Below are 18,939 nucleotides of genomic sequence, written 5' to 3'. Positions count from 1 at the left end.
TTCTAATCCAGTCACCATTACATGCCTACCTTGGAGCCAATCATCTAGATAGCATGTGTTCCGTTATGCCCTAATACACCTCCCAATCTCCAGAGGACAACAGGTCACAGCAGCTTTGGCCAGTGGAGACAATAACACTTATTTGGCCCCAGGGCCGGTGCAAGGAAGTTTTGTGCTCTAGGTGAAACTTCCACCTTGCACCCCCCACCCAGCTAACCCTGCCTCCCCCAGCAGATAACTCAGCATCCGACCCGGGGAGCCCCACTGCAGCAGCTACCCCCCCACCCCAACAGATAACCCTTCTCCCCCCCACGTCCCCCCACGGCAACTAACCCCATCCAGGGAGACTTCCCCTCCCCGCCACGGCAGCGAACCCTGCTTAGGTAGCCCGCCCCAGCTCATCTCAGCTCCGCCTCCTCCACTGAGCATGCCGGCGCTGCTCTAATTCTCCTCCCCGCCCAGGCTTGTGGAGCTGATTGGAGGAGACTTATTGCTGGGCTGTGTGCTCAGTGGAGGAGGCAGAGTGGAGGTGAGCTGGGGCGGGGAGCCGTTCCCCTGTGCGCACCCCCCATTACTGCGGGCAACCCTCCCCGCTTGCCCCCCTCACGCGCCTCCCCGCCCAGCTCACCTCCACTCCACCTCCTCACCTGAGGGGACTTTTAGGTCCCCCAACCACTAGGTGCCCTAGGCAGCCGCCTAATTTGCCTAAATGGTTGCACCAGCCTTGTTTGGCCCTTTGCAGTTGGAACATCCTATGCTCCAGCAAGACTCACTCCTTTGGTTTTGATTATAATTTTCGAACTTGTTAGTCACATAGCACAGACAATCACAAAGCACAAAACAGCTTAAAAATAGGTCATGACTTTTAGATATATTTTCCTTTCTATAAGCCATGGAATATCTGCTTGCTAACGATTCTTTATTGTCTCTCTTATCCTAACATCGCAAAGATTAATGGGAGTCTTGTTTGTCAATTGTTTAGCACAGCCATGAGAAATGCTTAGCCTTTCGGTCCATGTGGCAACATTTCCCCCATTTGCCCTTATCTGATTAACCTTCATTGGAAATGTTCATCTATGTAGCTGCCGATAGTGCTTCAAGAAGAAGTGTACAGTTTTGCATTAAAAATTGTAAGAGACAAAACAGAGCTAATACAACTAATATCATTAATTAAAAAACTGTAAATCCTGCCTCTAACCTCATATGACCTATTGATTGTCATCATGAATTAAATCACTCTGGTAGCTGTTCCTCAGACTGGGTCATACTGTTACTGAATTTGATCACATGAGTATCCTTTCCATTTAGCAGCTTCTTAAGTTACTAAATAGAAGCTGGAGTTAAAGGATTTATGTGGACCCTGAACTTGGGTATATTTGTGTCATGGTCCATCCCTTCAGGAGCACTGTTAATGGTGGAGGGGTTGCAGACACCGAGCCTTCCGCCATGCCCGTGGGATCGGTTCGTAATCCAGTTCCAGCTGGGGAAGACATGGCAGTACTGGAGAGTACCACCATTCCTCCTCCGCAGTCCTTCCCGGGGGAGGCCCCACATGAGGCCCCTCCTATCCCCGTTCCACTTGTGCCCCCTGCAACACCCGCAGTGAGCAGCACCTCGGGTGAGAGTGGGGACGACCCCGGGGTGGTGGGCGGTGAGCTCCCCTCCATCTTTGAGGAGATCGAGGCCCTGGGTCTGACCCCAGTTACCCAGGGGGAGGACGACCCTCTGTCAGCGGGCCTTGACCTAGCAGACCTCACCCCGGATTCCCCCTCCCCGTGTTCCATCGCCCCAACTGCTGAGTCTGCTCCAGCCTCCGGGGGCCCCCTGGACTCTTTCACCTGCCCGGCCACGGATGGCACCCCACTGACGACCGCCAAGCCTGTTGAGGCGACAGCCGGTGCCTCGCAGCCGGGAGGCGAGCTACCAGGAGTATTCCTCGGTGGCATGGGGCAACCGATTTCATTCCCGGGTGGGGGACCTACTGAGGGTTCTGCATCCCTCACCACCAAGGCTGCCCTCCCTGCGGTTGAGCCTGAGCCCGGTGTCACTGGGGACCCCCTCCCTACCCCTCAAACCCCCGCACCTGGCCGTGAGGAGCCGCCTCCTGACAGTTCAGCTCCTGTAGCCCAGGGTCCCATCTATGTCCCTCATCCTGACCCCAGCCTTGACCTTACTCCTGACCCCATCCCTATTCCCTCCACCTCCCACAATGTTATTGCCACCTCTGGGGCTGTCTCCTTCCCTTTCCCAGAGGGTGACCCCCAGGGAGCAGCCTTTACGTTTCACAGTTCCGACCCCCTAGGGGCTGCACTCTTCCCTCCGCCGTCCCCCGTTGAGCCAGGGTCTGAGGCAGACCATGTGGCGCCGGCCTATCAGGTGCCACGTTGCGGGTCCGCCCCTTGCCTGCCTGTCCCAGTTGGCCACGGGCTGTGCCAGAGGCCCCGCTGGTGGATCACCAGAGGCCAGTGACCCCACCCCCTAATATGCTGCGAGAGTTGCTGCGGGAGTTCCTGGAAGACATCAGGGGCTCTCGCAACAAGGTAGCGCTTGCTCTCCAGCAATGAGGGGATTTCCACAAGATCCTCCGGGCCGAGGGCCCTCATGGGGGAGGGCAAGAGGACAGGGAAGCAGGGTGCCGCGACTTATCACCGGGTCCGCAGTTTCCGTGACTCCTTGCTCACCTTCAGGGTGGGTCACGATTTGCTGTGTGGCCCAACTGGGGCCATGAGCACCCCTGCTGGCGAGGATCCCCCCCAGCCCTCCTCATGGCACTCATCACCTTTGCTACCTTGAACACTCGGAGCTGTAGGGTGGGTTTCCGCAGGAGACAGGTGCTCTCCTTCCTTCAGGAGGGGGGGTACTCTGTAGTTTTCCTGCAGGAGATCCACACGGATCCGGTCGCCGAAGCCAGCTGGCTGCTGGAGTAGGGGAACAGGGTCTACTTCAGCCATCTCATCGCCCATAGGGCTGGAGTGGCTACCCTGTTCTCCCCCGACCTACAGCTGGAGGTGCTGGGGGTCGCCGAGGCTCTGCTGGGTTGCCTGCTGCACCTCCAGGTCTGCATGGAGGGGCTCATGGTCAATCTCGTGAACGTCTATGCCCCGACATCGGCCCTGGAGAGGCTGCCATTCTGTCAGCAGGTGTCCGCCTTCCTCGGCTCCTTGGATCCTCGTGAGTGCCTGGTCCTGGGCGGGGACTTCAACATCGTCCTAGAGGAGTGGGACCGCTCGGGGACCGAGCAGAGCCCGGCTGCCGCGGAAGTCCTCCGGGAGATGGTCAACCATCACTCTCTGGTGGACGTCTGGCGCGACGACCACCCAGACGATGTCTCCACATTCACCTATGTCCAGGTGGGAACCCGTCGGTCATGCCACTCCCGGTTGGACAGCATCTGCATGTCACGCTTCCACCTTTTACGGGTCCAGTCCTCCATCGTCCGGCCAGCCCCTTTTTCAGATCACCGCCTTGTCACTGTGATGGCCTCTCTCAGTGCGGAGAGACTGGGGCCGGCCTATTGGCACTTCAATAACAACTTGCTGGAGGATGCGGGCTATGTGGTGTCCTTCCGGGAGTTCTGGCTGGCCTGGCGAGGGCAGCGGCGTGCCTTTCTCTCGGCACGACGCTGGTGGGATGTGGGGAAGGTGCGCGCCCGGCTCTTCTGCTGTGACTACACCCGGGGCGTCAGCAGACGGAGGGATGCGGTGATAGGGCAGTTGGAACGGGAGGTCTTAGAGCTGGAGAGGCGTCTGACCGCCAGCCCTGAGGATCCATCCCTTTGCGGAGCATGCCGGGAGAAGCGGGAGGAGCTCCGGGTCTTTGAAGACCATCGGGCTCATGGCGCCTTTGTTCGTTCCTGCATCCGCCTCTTTCGGGAGATAGATCACAGCTCCCGCTTCTCCTATGCCCTGGAGAAAAGGAGGGGGGCCAAGAAGCACGTCACCTGCCTTCTAGCAGAGGACGGCACCCCCCTCACCGATCCGGTGGAGATGTGCAAGAGGGCCCAGCCCTTCTACATGCACCTTTTCTCCCCGGAGCCAACTGATCCTGCTGCTTGCAGAGTGCTTTGGGACGGGCTCCTGACGCTCAGCACGGGCGACCGAGACCGACTAGAGCTGCCTCTCTCTCTGGCTGAGTTCTCGGAAGCCCTCTGTCGCACGCCCACCAACAAGTCTCTGGGCATGGACGGGCTGACCATGGAGTTCTACCGCGTGTTCTGGGACGTCCTTGGCCCGGACCTGGCCAGCGTCTGGGCCGAGTCCTTGCAGGGCGGGGTCCTCCCTCTCTCATGCAGCTGAGCTGTGCTCGCCTTATTGACGGAAGAAGGGGGACCTCCGCGATTTACGGAATTGGCGTCCCATCCCACTGCTCGGCACAGACTACAAAAGCGTCACCAAAGCCATCTCGCTGCGGCTGGGGTCCGTGCTGGAGGATGTGATCCACCCAGACCAGACCTACATCGTTCCAGGCTGTAGCATCTTTGATAATCTCTATCTGGTCTGGGATCTCCTGGAGCTTTTTGCAGGGATGATCTGTCGTTCGCCCTCCTGTCCCTGGATCAGGAGAAGGTGTTCAACAGGGTGGACCACAGGTATCTCCTGGGCATGCTGCAAGCGTTAGGTTTTGGGTCCCAGTCTGTGGGTTTTCTCCAGGTGCTGTATGTTTCCGCAGAGTGTCTGGTCAGGCTCAACTGCACCCTGACCGAGCCGGTCAGCTTTGAGAGGGGAGTGCAGCAGGGGTGTCCCCTCTCGGGCCAACTGTACTCTCTGGCCATCCAGCCCTTCCTCTTTCTCCTCTGCAGGAGGTTGAGCCAGAGCTGGGGCTGGTCCTGTCGGCGTACGCCAACGATGTGCTCCTCGTGGTCCAGGACCCGGGCGACTTGGCGCGGGTGGAGGCCTGCCAGGCGATGTACTCCGCGGCCTCCTCCACCCGGCTCAACTCGGTCAAGAGCTCTGGCCTGATGGTCGAGGATGGGTGGCAGGCGAGCTCCTTCCCCCCCGTGCTTCAGGCCATCTGGGTCCGCTGCTCTATCTCAGCGTTTACCTTTCTGCCACACATCTTTCTCCGCCGGAGAACTGGCAAGGTTTGCAGGGCAGGGTGGTGGAGCGGCTCCGGAAATGGACAGGACTCCTCCGGTGCCTTTCCCTTCGAGGGAGGGCACTGGTGCTCAATCAACGAGTCCTGTCCATGCTCTGGTACCGGCTCAACACCCTGGTCCCAACCCCGGGCTTCCTGGCCAACCTCTGAAAGGTGGTTCTGGAGTTCTTTTGGCCAGGACTGCACTGGGTCCCTGCAGGGGTACTCCACCTGCCCTTGGAGGAGGGAGGGCAGGGCCTGAAGTGCCTGCACACTCAGGTGCACGTCTTCTGCCTCCAGGCACTGCAGAGGCTTCTTTATGGTGCGGGTAGTCCAGCGTGGAGAGCCCTGGCGCACGCCTTCCTGCGCCACTTCTGAGGGCTCCGCTACGACCGGCAGCTCCTTTATCTCGAACCGAGGGGTCTTCTGCGAAACCTCTCCGGGCTGCCGGTCTTCTACCAGGACCTCCTCTGGACCTGGAAGCTGTTCTCTGCATCTAGGTCCGTGGTGGCGCCCGAGGGGGCAGATCTCCTAGCGGAGCCCCTGCTACACAACTCGCAGCTCTGTGTGCAGGTGGCGGAGTCCCCCGCGGTGCACCAGAGGTTGATCCTGGCAGAAGCTACCAGGGTCGGAGACCTCCTGGACTGCGACCGGGGAGACTGGCTGGCTCCCCTGACACTCACTCCCCATATGGGGCTCTCCAGACCTTGTACTCCCCGGCTCGTACTCCAGGAGGTGGAGGCCGTTTTGCTGCCCGCTGCTCAGGCCTACCTCAACCGGAACCTGCGGGAGGACACGCCCTGCCACCCACCACCCCAAGCCCTCTGGACCTTTTCATCGGACCCCTGCCCCGTGGACCTGACCAGCCCCCCTCCCCCTTCTCCACAAGCCGACTGCACGATCTGCAACCAGTCCTCTTCCAAACCGCGCCAAGGAAGCATCTCTACATGCTCGTGCTGCACATCCTTCACTTCCTCACCCTCGTGTCCCGCCTTGACACAAAGTGGAGGGATATTCTGCAACCTCTGGAGGGTGAGGAGCCCCAGTGGGCCAGTTTATACTCTACCCTGGTCCCGAGGCCCGCCGCGGATATCAGTTGGCAGCTCCTTCATGGGGCCATGAGCACAGGCGTGTATATGGCGCGGTTTACCCCTGTCCCAGACACCTGCCCCTTCTGCAGCGTGAGAGAGACCTTGGTGCACGTGTACTTGGAGTGCACCAGGTTGCAGCCCCTATGCCGGCTCCTCACCAATATCCTCTTACATTTCTGGCTGCACTTTTCCCCTCACCTCCTTCCTTATGCACTCCCTATCCTTGCCCCACAAAGTCATGGGACCTCCTGGTCAACCTCCTCCTTGCCCTGGCAAAAATGACCATCTACACAACCAGGGAGAGGAGGTTGGCCAGTAGAGACTTCTGTGACTGTGGGGCTTGTTTCCGATTCTTAGTCCGTTCATGTATCTGGGCGGAGTTCCTCTAGGCGGCGTCCACTGGCTCCCTTGATGCCTTTGAGGAGCAGTGGGCGCTGTCTGGGATTCTCTGCTCGGTGTCCCCATCAGGCTCCCTTCTTATGACCCTCTGACTGCACTCCTTCCCCTGTTCTTTTATTATTTTTCCCCTGAAATCAGTGGGGTTCTGAGGTCCTGTAGATCTTCCCTTAGGCTGGGTGGGGGTCTGTTACCAATGGGCGGGCTTCCTCCTGCCCAGTTCCCGGAATCCCAATAGGTACAGCTGGCTACAGAGCTTCCTTCAGAGCAAGGCACACACCAGGTGTGCTCACTGTAAGATCCTTCAATGCTCTGCCAGATATGGCTGAGGTCAGCTTAAACAAGTTATTTCACACACAGGGCAACATCCCAGCTGAGCAGTACAATGCAGTTTAGCATTCCATCACAGGGGGAGCCCAGGGTGCTGCAGATCAGGGTTGAACATATGAACGGAGTTGTGTGTTGCGGGGAGCCCAGGGCTCGGATAGTAAGGGGGACTGCGGGTCAGGATGGGTGTGCACACACAGAGCTTTGTGTGTGGGGGAATCCAGAGATGGAATATTGGGGGTGGGGAGTAGAGGTGGAGGTGTGGGTTAGGACTGAGGGCATCGGCAGAACTAGGGGTTGTAGACAGCACAGTAAAGCCTGTCACAACCCTGGTGCATTGGCTGATCTCTGTCACTGAGGCCTAGAAACCTGGAATTACCTTTTGCTACCTGCCCCTGGGCTGGGCTGCCTTTGCTAACCTAGTGGGAATCTGAGGTTTGTTTACATGTCAGTTTCACTGCAAACTCCCCCCACCACCACCTCCGCTTACATTCCCTCACTACCTAGGAGTCTGATGGAATTGATGAAGGAAGGGATCACCTTTCACAGGGACTGGGAATGAACAGTTTGATCCCATTCACTTTACCCATAGGGATCTATTTGACATAGGAACAAACCCTTCCCTTCCTTTGTTAAACTTCAATCAATGCCTCTGACTTTCTTTTCTAATCAGCCTTGATGAGATTGCCACTGAGACCTGCATTTCCCAATATTTCCATTCTAATGGACCTCACTGGGACCTATTAAAATGAGAGTAACTTTGCTTCTGCCACTGGCCCTTGATTCCCTGAGAGATTTCTCAGATCCCCAGGCAGCATCCAGGTCTAAACTGATATTTCTCAGACTCTCGATTAAGGCATGTGAAGTTATAATGACCCATTTGTCCTCCTCTAAATCTCTACAGAGTCACAGGTGCTACATAGCCAATTGGAGAGACTGTTTTAGTTGCTATGTTGCTAACAGGGATGTTTTTAATGAGCACACAGTGAAACAGGTTTTTTTGTTTTGTTTTGTTTTTTAAATTAGTATTTTTATCCTAAGCAAAGCATCAGTGAAATTAACATGCTGCAAATGAAATTGATCAGGGTTCCTTCAGGCTGGGGAACCATCACTCCAGTTCTGTAATCGGACATATAGAAATAGCTGCATCCTTAAGGTCAAATATCTTATACCCTATGGGCAGAATTTTCATTGCCACTTGTCTGATCAACTACCAGGGACTGAGATAGCTCGTTAAGGTCTATCCTCTTGCCAATTCTGCCCTTGTCAGAGTGTTACATTCACACTGTGAGCTTCTTGTCAGCTCCAATTCCCACCTGCTTTGCCTGTGAAATTAGCAGCACACAGAATGAGAAGGAATATTCCTTAGTTTCCAAAAATCAGGATATAACTTTAAAGTGAAATTAATGCCTATGACTGTAACATGTACCCCCTCAACAGCTGCTTCCCACTGAAGTCCACTTTCCACAGAGGGGTCCATTAGTGATAATAGATAGATAGATAGAAATGTAAAAACAAAAAATAAATTAGCCAGGCAAGCAGAGAGTGATTAGGCAGATGAATGGCTTGCAAGGCAGATTCACAGATGTAGAGGCGGGCAGTTAGACAGACCAATGATATGTGTAGTAATATGAGGCCCAGAGACATAAACCTTTGGTATCAGAGGCCCGGTATGAGGCTGAGGCCTGAACTGAAGTAATGGCCAAGACTTTGCTAACATAAAGCAAAGTTAGGCTGTGAGCCAGAGGCAGGCCCTTCTCACAGAAGTTGGCAAGAGGAAGCTGTTAGAGAATGTGTGCCAGGACGGCACCAGAACAGCCTGATACGAGCACATCCCACAGAGATAACAAGGAACAGGCAGACCCAGCGTAAAGACAGGGTCAAAAGGACAATATGGTGAATAGACAATATGATGGATAGACTTATTTGTTTGAACCATCCTGTACCAAGAGATAGGCAGCACCCTAATGCGTAGAAGGGCTGTACCTCACTGCGTTCAGTGATGCGTAACCTGTTTGTACCTTTGTATAAGAATGCATTCCTGAGTGGACATCTTTGTCTGGCCTACGGGACAGTGGAGAGTCCCTCCACTGACTGAGCCGGTGTATTGTCAGGGGGCACATATTCGTAGTATGTTCTGTAGAGCCTGCGAGAAACTATTACTGTGCTTCATTTGACATTAACCTGGCCGAGTCCCTTCATACCTTATCGGAGTTTGGTCATTGGGGTTCTCTCGGAGTCTGCAGTGTCAGCTATCTGCAGAGCCGGGGCAGCACACAGGGGGAACACACGCACAGAGCAGACTGTTATCAACATTGAACAGAGCAGAGCACCACACTGGTAGCATCTGACAATAATAGATAATTGGATGGACAAATAGTGAAAGGAGGAAGAATGAAACATCCTGATGGACAGATAGACAGAAAAAAAAATAGGTGGATGGACAGATGAATATACAGATGGAGAGTTAGATGGACAATTGGATGGATAGACAGTTAGATAAAGTGACTATTAGCTCACTGGGGATACAAGCTCCACTGCTCCCCCTAATGCCCATTATACAGTGTAGCCACCCATTCTCTGCCCCCACCCTCTGCTGCCCTTAGTGCCCATTATACAGTATAGCCACCCCTTCCCCACCCCCACTCTCTGCTGCCCCAAGTGTCCATTATACAGTATAGTTGTCCCTTCCCTGCCCCCACTCTCTGCTGCCCCTAATGTCCATTATACAGTATAGCCATCCCTTCCCCCCCCCCACCCTCAGCTGCCTGTAGTGCCCATTATACAGTATAGCCGCCCCTTCCCCGCCCCTACCCTCTGCTGCCCCTAGTACCCATTATACAGTATAGTCAACCCTTCCCTGCCCCCACCCTCTGCTGCCCCTATTCCCCCTTATACAGTATAGCCGCCCCTACCGCCCCCACCCTCTGCTGCCCCTAGTGCCTATTATACAGTATAGCCGCCCCTTCCCCACCCCCACCCTCTGCTACCCCTAGTGCCCATTATAAAGTATAGCCCTTCCCTGCCCCCATTCTCTGCTGCCCCTAATGCCCATTACATAGTATAGCCGCCCCTTCCCTGCCCCTACCCTCTGCTGCCCCTAGTGCCCATTATACAGTATAGCTGCCTGTAGCAGGGTGGACCACTGCTCCTGCCTGGGAGGGCTTGAAAGCTGCAGCTCTAAAAGCTGGGTTGATTGGTGAAGCCGCCGCAGCTCGGCCATGCTCTAATCAGGCCACAGCTGGCCTGTATAAAAAGGCCAGGGCACCAGGAACAAACAGTCTACCTCTGCCTGTAGAGGGAGAAGGGCCTGGCTGCAGGGAGCCAGAGAACCTGAGTGGAGCAGGTCTGGGGAAAGACAGAGGATCTGGGGATGCTCCAGCCTGGAAAGACCCAGGCAGCAGCCTAGCACAAGGCCAATAGGCACTGTGGGTTGCAGAGGGCAGCCCAGGCATAGGCCAAGGCAGCATTTCCAAACCCAGCCTTGCCAGTGATGAGTGGCTGATACTGCAGTCTGCCCCAGGGTGCGGGGGCTAGACGATGACTGGCAGTAGCCTGTTACTGAGGCGAAGTGGGGATAGTGGGTGGGGGTTCCCCTGGGATGGGGAGACCCTGACAGAAAGGAGTTACTGTCAAGGGGCAGCACCCCAGGTAAAAGGGGCACCTGGTCCAGGGAGGGACACGGGGGCTAACACCAACAGTAAGGTGGATCACTGGCCTTCAGAGGGTACTCGGAACTGGAAATCAAGTTAATTCCCTGAGAGAACAGCGGGAGGTGCTGCAGGGATGAGTCTGCATGGCTACACTGCCCCTTCCCCACCCTTCAGTAGTGGGGAGGCAGCAGGACACAACACATCTGAAAATAGCAGTGTAGACAGCACTCCTTGGGTGAATAGAGATGTGTGGGGTTTGAACTTGAGAATACACAAAGAGGCTTCAGGAGTGTCTTCACTCCATTAAGCTGTGCCTCACCATCTACACTGTGATTTATTCCCCTGCTAGAGGGCTGCCCATTTCTGTACTCTACATGCCGCCAAAAAAAGCATGCAGTGTGGGGAAACTTTGAGGTAAAGAGAAAGTTTACTTGGTGTGTACTCAGTCCTTATTCGTTATTTATTTTCTTCTCATTCATTATTTGCTTAGTGCGCACTTAGGCTGGTATATTCAAAGGAGCCTATAGGAGTTAGGTTTTCAGTGGGACTTGAGCAACTAACTTCCTTAGGCCCCTTTAAAAATCCCAGCTTTCTGGGGCAATATTGTTACTTGGGTCATGATAGCCCATTGACTTTACTGAACCAAAGTCCAGTCAAGTTTCTGCCAAGAGTCTGTGCTCTTCATTTTGGGTGGATGCGGGGAAGGCCTCAATTGTCTAATCTGTCATTTCTCATGAGCCCCTAGTACATTGAGTCTCATTCTCATCATATTGTCACTGGCCTAAATCACAAGCTACTGTGCTGAAACCAATAGGCATGATTCTCCTTTCCATGTAAATGAGGAGTAGCTCTTCTGAAGGGAATGGAGCTATGTTGGTTTAAATTGGGAAGAATTCCACTGGAGTTTCCACAACCTAATCATGAGTAATCTACTTGCTTATTTGGTTCTATATGAGAGAAGAACCCAACCCACTATTAATAAATCAAATGCAACTTAATTTTGATTTTTTTAGGTTGCAACTTTAAATGAGTCAAAAGGAGATAAGTGCCCAGTTCCCATTGGCTTAGTCCCCTTTGAAACTTCTAGCTTCAGTTTATATAGCACTGCAATCACTAAACTAGATGGGCTTCCTAGAAGAGCCGCCCAAATGCTAAATCAAGTGGGTAGATTGATTTATTGGGCAAGCGGTGGGAGTCCTCTGTTTTGACAATGGTGCAAATCATAGCAGAATCTAGCTCCACTGTACACCCGAGGTCAAAAATACTCACTCAAAAATATAATATAGAGTCCTCAGCTGGTTTATACATCAAAGCACCGCTAAGAATGCTGGGCCTATTTCTCTGTAGGCACAAATTGGCACCAATCCAAGAAGTGAATGGGACTGTCCACCTATTTACCCCAGTTGAGGATTTAGTATATCATGGTAGAATCTAGTAAAATAACAATAACTATTTAGTTTACCTAAATAGTCAAGATCTGAAGCTGGAGGATCCTTTATTCGCTGGAGATGACTTCTCTTTCCGAGACCTAAGCATAAGGCAGTAAAGAATGCCCATGACTCTAGGTGGGATAATATTAAAATTGCTGGTCTGCCAGATCCTGGGACTGGATGACAGGCAATGGATCATTTGATAACTGCCCTGCTCTGTTCATTCCCTCTGAAGTATCCTGCATTGTCCACTGTCTGAAGACAGGATAGTGAGCTAGATGGACCATTGGTCTGACCCAGTATGGCTGTTCTTATGTTGTTACAGTCTTAGTGTAAAGCAAGAGTTATTCCTTGAAGTTCAATCTATTAAGTTACCAAAGAGCTTAAGACGTGGCTTGAACATGGCCTATAGTGGTCAGATTTTTATAGGGATTTAGGTGCCTAAAGATGCAGATAGACATGTAGTGTAGCTTTAAAAATCACCTCACTGCCATTGACTTCAATGGGAGATAAGCACCTAATTTGTCTAGACACTTTTGAGAATTCCACTAGGTGCCTAACTGCATTTTTAGATGCCTAAATACCTTTAACAATCTGGCCCTAAGCACCTGCAAAAGAAGAAGATTCCTGATAGTCGAGGTGTCCTTTATCTAGCAGATAAAAGCAGAATGAGATCCAATTCAGCCTGGAAATAAGAAGCAACTTTTTCAGCATAGGAGTAACTAACCATTGGAACTACTTATCAAGGGTGTGTTGAGTTCTCCATCACATGAAGTCTTTAAATAAAGACTGGATGTTTCCTTCAAAAGAGATGCTGTAGCTCAGACACAAATTATGGGTTTGCTGAGGGAATCATTGGGTGAAATTCCCTGGTTGGGGTTATCCAGGAAGTCAGAAGAGATGATCATAATGGTGCCTTCATGTTTAAAATCTATGAATCACTGATGTCAGTGAACCTGATTCTCCTCTCACTCACCCCAGTGTAAATCAAGAGTAACTCCACTGGAGTGAGTGGAGCTGAGTCCCATCTCAAACACCTGGTGTAAATCTTCCCCTTTCTGTGCCTCAGTTTCCCACCTGTAAAAGGGGGATAATGCTCCTTGGTAAAGTGCTTTGAGATCTACTGATTTAAAGTGCACAGTCAACCTGTGGAACTCCTCGTCTGAGGAGGTTATGAAGGCTAGGACTATAACAGGGTTTAAAAGAGAACTAGATAAATTCATGGAGGTTAAGTCCATTAATGGCGATTAGCCAGGATGGGTAAGGAATGGTGGCCCTTGCCTCCGTTTGTCAGACGGTGGAGATGGATAGCAGGAGAGAGATTAATTCATTATTACGTGTTCAGTTCACTCCCTCTGGGGCACCTGGCATTGGCCGCTGTTGGCAGACAGGATACTGGGCTGGATGGACCTTTGGCCTGACCTAGTATGGCCATTCTTATGTTCTTATGTTCTTAAAGAGCCGCATAAGAGCTAAGTATTATTGTTATTCTTTGGCTAGCAGAAGAATATGTCTCATTGTGCTCTGTTGTTCAGCCAACTCTTTTTGGGATAAGATCCAAGAATAATGGATGGAGATTTGACACAAGGCATGAGCATGTGAAAGTTGTTCAGAATTCAGTGCAGAGTAACTCTATGAAGGTAGGTGTACGAGTTTACAAAACCCACATGGGGATGTAGAAATTTGAGGACTGGTCCTTGAGTTATTTATTTAATGACCCCACAAGCAATGCACTCAAAGTTTCTGAGAAAGTCTGTGGATTTCTCTGAAGATCATGTCCCAGGACTGCCTCTGAACAGATGAAATAAGCCTCCCTGAGGCAAACGCCTTTGTTTTGCCCGAGCAGAGCAATTAAGAAGACAGCAGCATACAAGATATAGATCATTCATTTTCAATTATAAGTATATAAGGAGATATGCAAACAATCTCTTAAGGATAGTTGATGGTTGACTCCATTAGGGCAGGCTGAGAGCTAGAAACTTTTGACAAGTTTCAAAGAGTGTGTGTTAGAGAAACAGCATTAGTGTCTGCTTTTTTAAAAGAAAAATAATAACTGTATTGGTTTTCTCTCCATGTTCAGAGATCAGTTTCTTCTACATCTGATGTGATATCATTTTTTTTCCCAATTCTGGATATACATCCACAGATCCAACATACTGAGTATGTTTTGAAAAGTATTTGAATATCTTACCAGAATACGTAGGATTTACACAAGTTTAATTGAAATCAGAACGTTTTCTTCTTATTTTTATTCCTAACATTCAAATTAATACTAGTCTAGATTCCTTAAACAGAACAAATTTTGCATTCTGATTTTCTTTTCATTGTTTGTGCCAGGTTTTTTTAAGCTAGGATTTTCACCAGAGTCTAAAGGAGTTAGATGAACAAATCCCACTGGAATGCAATATATGTGGATGCCTAATTCCCTCAATCATCTTTGAGAATGCCATCCTGTGCTTCTGCATTGTGTTCACACTACAGTATAAAAATAGATTAAACAATTTCCCTTGTGTTTATAGTCAGTTTCTGATCAGTTTCATCTTCTTGCTGTCTTGCAGAATAACTGTAGTGTTGCAAATAATGCAGACTCTCCACTTTCCAAAATAAATCAGTCTTCCCCTGTATTTAGTTCAAATCAGATCTGATGTTTTGAGAGAGAAAAAATAAGTTTTTGACAAGAAGAAATAAAAGAGAGAATGAAAAAGCTCTGTAGTCAGCACATTTCAGAAAGAAGGAAATGGAATCCATTCCATCTTGTGTACCATCAACATAATTATTTATTAAGTTCACGTCAGTTACACTAAAGACAGTGCAGTTTGCAGAGGAGCCCATTAAACTGAATAAAATGGGGTCACGCTTTGTATTGGGGCACTATATACAAATGCTTTCTAAACAGGGTTGGACGGCTTAGATTTTTATCGGGAAATGTCAATAAATTCTATTTCACCATACACACACAAACCGATGAAAAAATATTTTCATTGATAATAATTGAAATTCATAGGTAGCCAAAATAAGGCAAATGCTGCTTGAGAACTTATTAGGGTTTGAATAAAAACTATTTACTCTGTGTATTTTGACACATGATATTGACAGTTTGTGTTTTAACAGTTATAAAGCTTTAAATGTTTCAATCTCATCAAGTATGGTCATTGAATAATTATTTAATTATTGGATGTGACTGGAAAGCTGTGATAATACTTTGTCACATCTGTCAACACAATGATGCAAATTACACAGGTTCTTATCTTTCACATGATTTGACATATATCTAGCTCTATTACAATATCTCCTTCCTGGAAATCTGGTACACCACAGCTACCATCCCCAAGACTCTTACCAATCTCATGTCCCAAAGCAAATCCATCTCCTTCCTCAGCTGCCTCCTGCAGATGTACTTTCCACATTGTCTGCCCCTGCTATAAATTCCCGCACTGTGGAAATTTAATTGATACAAATAAAATAAAAATGTTTAAAACCCATACTTTTGCACGACTGTGCATAAATACAAAAACAAGGCTTAAAAATAAACATTGATATTATCTGTTGAAATTATTTAAAAAAATGAATTTTTCCAACCCTTCTTATAAGCAATTAAAATTACAAGTATGTTAGAAACATGAGCAATATATGTTCCAGACGATTATATGTGCCTCAATAGAAAGTTTTTACAAATGATTATGTCAGGGTTATAAGCAACATATTTTGATGAGTGGAAACAATACAAATTGCTCAAGCATTTATTAAAGCATCAATTATTTATTAATAGAACCCTATTATAAAGTATGACCAAAATGAGAGGTGAATGGAGTCTGGAAGTCTGTGGTACCATCACAATTACCAATGGTTCAGAGGAGGTATAAGTCAAATACGAGGGTATCACCATCATCATCAACAGCGACAACAGTGGACTGTCCTTTTGTTGCTAGAGTCAGGGGCCCAGATTGCCCACTAGAAATCAGGCCCTTCCTTAAAAATGTCTCGGAGCAGACATCTACAAACAGAGGCACCCCCAAATCAATAGACTCTTGTGAAAATATAGGCCAGGACTCTTGGGTGCTGTTTCAGGGTCAGGGTGAGGAGTGTGTTCTAGTAGCTCAGAAAAAGGAACTGGGAATCTGGATGCTCGGGTTCTGTTTCCAGCTTTGGTAGGTGAATGGTTGCCCATATCTGTCTAATGCCCTGAGCCGACAACATGCTGAGGGTTCCCAGCTCTCATTGAAAGTTAAATGTTCACTACACCATACAAATTGTGTTCAGAATCCTGATATATAAGTGACTGCTAAGTTTGTTGTCTGTCAACAATGACCTGCATCTAACAAAATCACCTGTGTATTTCTTCATTTTCCCTTTATGGTTTCATGTGTTTTGGTAGGTACACCACCTGGCCCCAATGGTGAAGGGAAATCAAACCAATGTGAAGGAATTTATTCTGCTTGGGTTCCCTGGCTCTCGTTATTTGCAGATCTCACTCTTCATGCTATTCTTGTTCACATACTCCTGACACTCACAGGAAATATCACCATCATATCCTTAGTGGGGACCCGCTGTCGCCTCCACACCCCTATGTACTGCTTCCTCTGCAATCTCTCCTTCCTGGAGATCTGGTACACCACAGCTACCATCCCCAAGACTCTTACCAATCTCATGTCCCAAAGCAAAACCATCTCCTTCCTCAGCTGCCTCCTGCAGATGTACTTTTTTTTCTCCCTAGGCTGCACTGAATTTCTACTCCTGGCTATCATTGCCTATGATCGCTATTTGTCCATATGCCAACCATTGCGATATAGCTCCACCATGAACAGCACCTTGTTCATTCAGTTGGCCATTGGCTCATAGGTAGGTGGCTTCCTGACTATTTCTGTGCCAGCATTTCTGATCACCAGGTTGTCCTTCTGTGGCCCTACGGTCATCAACCATTTCTTCTGTGACATAGATTCTTGGATAGAGCTCTCCTGCACAGACACGCGCCTTTTTGAGATGGTGTACATTATTATCTGCTTTATTGTCATCCTGGGCTCGTGTGCAGTCACCCTGGTCTCCTACATTTACATCATCTCCACCATCCTGAGAATCCCATCTGCCCAAGGCTGGAAAAAGACCTTTTCCTCTTGCTCTGCCCATCTCACCGTTGTGGTTATATTGTACGGTTCTGCCATCTTCCTGTATGTCGAACCTTCTAAACAGAACTCACTGGACATGAACAAAATTGTCTCTGTCTTCAATACTATTGTGACATCATTGCTTAACCCTTTCATTTACACTCTAAGGAATAAAGAAGTCGAGGACATCTTGAGAAAGGCTTTCAGTAGGACATGATCTTATTGTCCAATGGTCTGGATATCATTGATTTAGGCAGCCAGCGATGTGAAATCAAGTGAACTATCAAAGCATACTAACATTAAATAAATCCTTAGAGATATCTAAATATAATCAAATAATAATAATGCAGAATTTGGCCCAGAATTTGGAAACTATATTACCAGGACTGAGTCTCATTTACAATATGGCAACTCTGAATTCTTTTGGCAGTGTAAATGGGCCTTAAACTGGGTGTGATTGTAATTTGCAAGGTCTGAAAGACCTCTTTACACTGCTGGAATGATGGAAAGGGGGTCTTATTTTCAGTGATGATCAGTTCCTCGTTGTTTGTGTATATAAACTAGTCTGATGTGATATATTTATCCATTTTACCCAGATGCTTGCTTCTGACATTTAGCACTCTAGTACTTTTGATGTAGCTTCACAAGCATTGACATCACTTTTCTTACAATCCAGAAAATGTTGATAAGGCTCTCTGAAAACTTGGAGAAGACTTGGATATGACTGGAAAGCTGTGATAATACTTTGTCACATCTGTCAACACAATGATGCAAATTACACAGCTTCTTATCTTTCACATGATTTGACATATATCTAGCTCTATTACAACATTTTGACAAGGCTCTATGGTCCAGAAGCCAAAGGTATTTAGGTGCTAAAATCAGCCTCAGATTTTTCAGGAATTAGGCACCAAAACCTGATTCAGTTTTGATGGGATTTGTGGGCCTAACTCTTAGGCACCTTTAACAGTTGCAACCTAAACAACAATAAAATATATTCATAGGTCTAGGTGTGGGTAGTTTGACATGTGATATTGACAATTTGTATTATAATAGCTTTTAAAGCTTAACTTTTTGAATCTAAATGTCTATTGCCATTAAATAATTGCCTGACAACTCCTCCTCCCACCTCCACCCCCTATAATTTCCCACAACTGTGAAAATTTAAATGGATCAAAATAAAAAGAATGCTTAAAAGTAAACATTGATGTTACCCATCGAATTCTGCCAAGCCAATGTATATAACTTTAACCACATGGGGTAAAATTTAAGTCAATGGTGTTACTCATGTGAGTAAGTGTCATAACTTAGTCCCAGATTTGGACCTTAGCGTCCAAAATATGGGGGTTAGCATGAAAACCTCCAAGCTTAGTTACCAGCTTGGACCTGGTACGGCTGCCACCACCCAAAAAATTAGAGTGTTTTGGGGCACTCTGGTCCCCACAAAAACCTTCCCTGGGGACCCCAAGACCCAAATCCCTTGAGTCTCACAACAAAGGGAAATAATTCTTTTCCCTTCCCCCCCTCCTCCAGGTGCTCCTAAGCAATACACAGAAGCAACCTCCGTGAATCTAAGCAGAGGGAGTTCACCCTCTCTAATTCCAGTCCTGGAACAAAAAGCACTTCCCTCTTCACCCAGAGGGAATGCAAAGTCAGGCTAGTAAATCTAACACACACAGATTTCCCTCTGACTTCTTCCTCCCACCAATTCCCTGGTGAGTACAGACTCAATTTCCCTGAAGTTCCCCACTAAAGAAAAACTCCAACAGGTCTTAAAAAGAAAGCTTTATATAAAAGAAAGAAAAATACATAAAAATGGTCTCTCTGTATTAAGGTGACAAATACAGGGTCATTTGCTTAAAAGAAT

At 48.8% G+C, this 18,939-nt stretch overlaps 1 protein-coding gene and 1 pseudogene across 1 annotated transcript; both read left to right on the top strand.

The window, feature by feature from the left end:
• The first annotated feature begins 1,446 nt into the window (after positions 1-1,446).
• Positions 1,447-17,289, top strand: LOC127032154 (olfactory receptor 6M1-like). Its single transcript, XM_050919164.1, has 4 exons — positions 1,447-1,651; positions 3,214-3,489; positions 16,484-16,664; positions 16,857-17,289. The coding sequence occupies exons 1-4, from the start codon at positions 1,447-1,449 to the stop codon at positions 17,287-17,289; spliced, it is 1,095 nt and encodes a 364-aa protein (XP_050775121.1).
• On the top strand, positions 15,689-17,433 carry LOC127032560 (olfactory receptor 6F1-like; annotated as a pseudogene).
• Positions 17,434-18,939: the final 1,506 nt, after the last annotated feature.

This window comes from Gopherus flavomarginatus, chromosome 12, assembly GCF_025201925.1.
Source record: "Gopherus flavomarginatus isolate rGopFla2 chromosome 12, rGopFla2.mat.asm, whole genome shotgun sequence".
Lineage (NCBI taxonomy): Eukaryota > Metazoa > Chordata > Testudines > Testudinidae > Gopherus > Gopherus flavomarginatus.
Note: the sequence above shows the minus strand (reverse complement) of the source record. Positions and strands in the feature narration are given on the sequence as shown.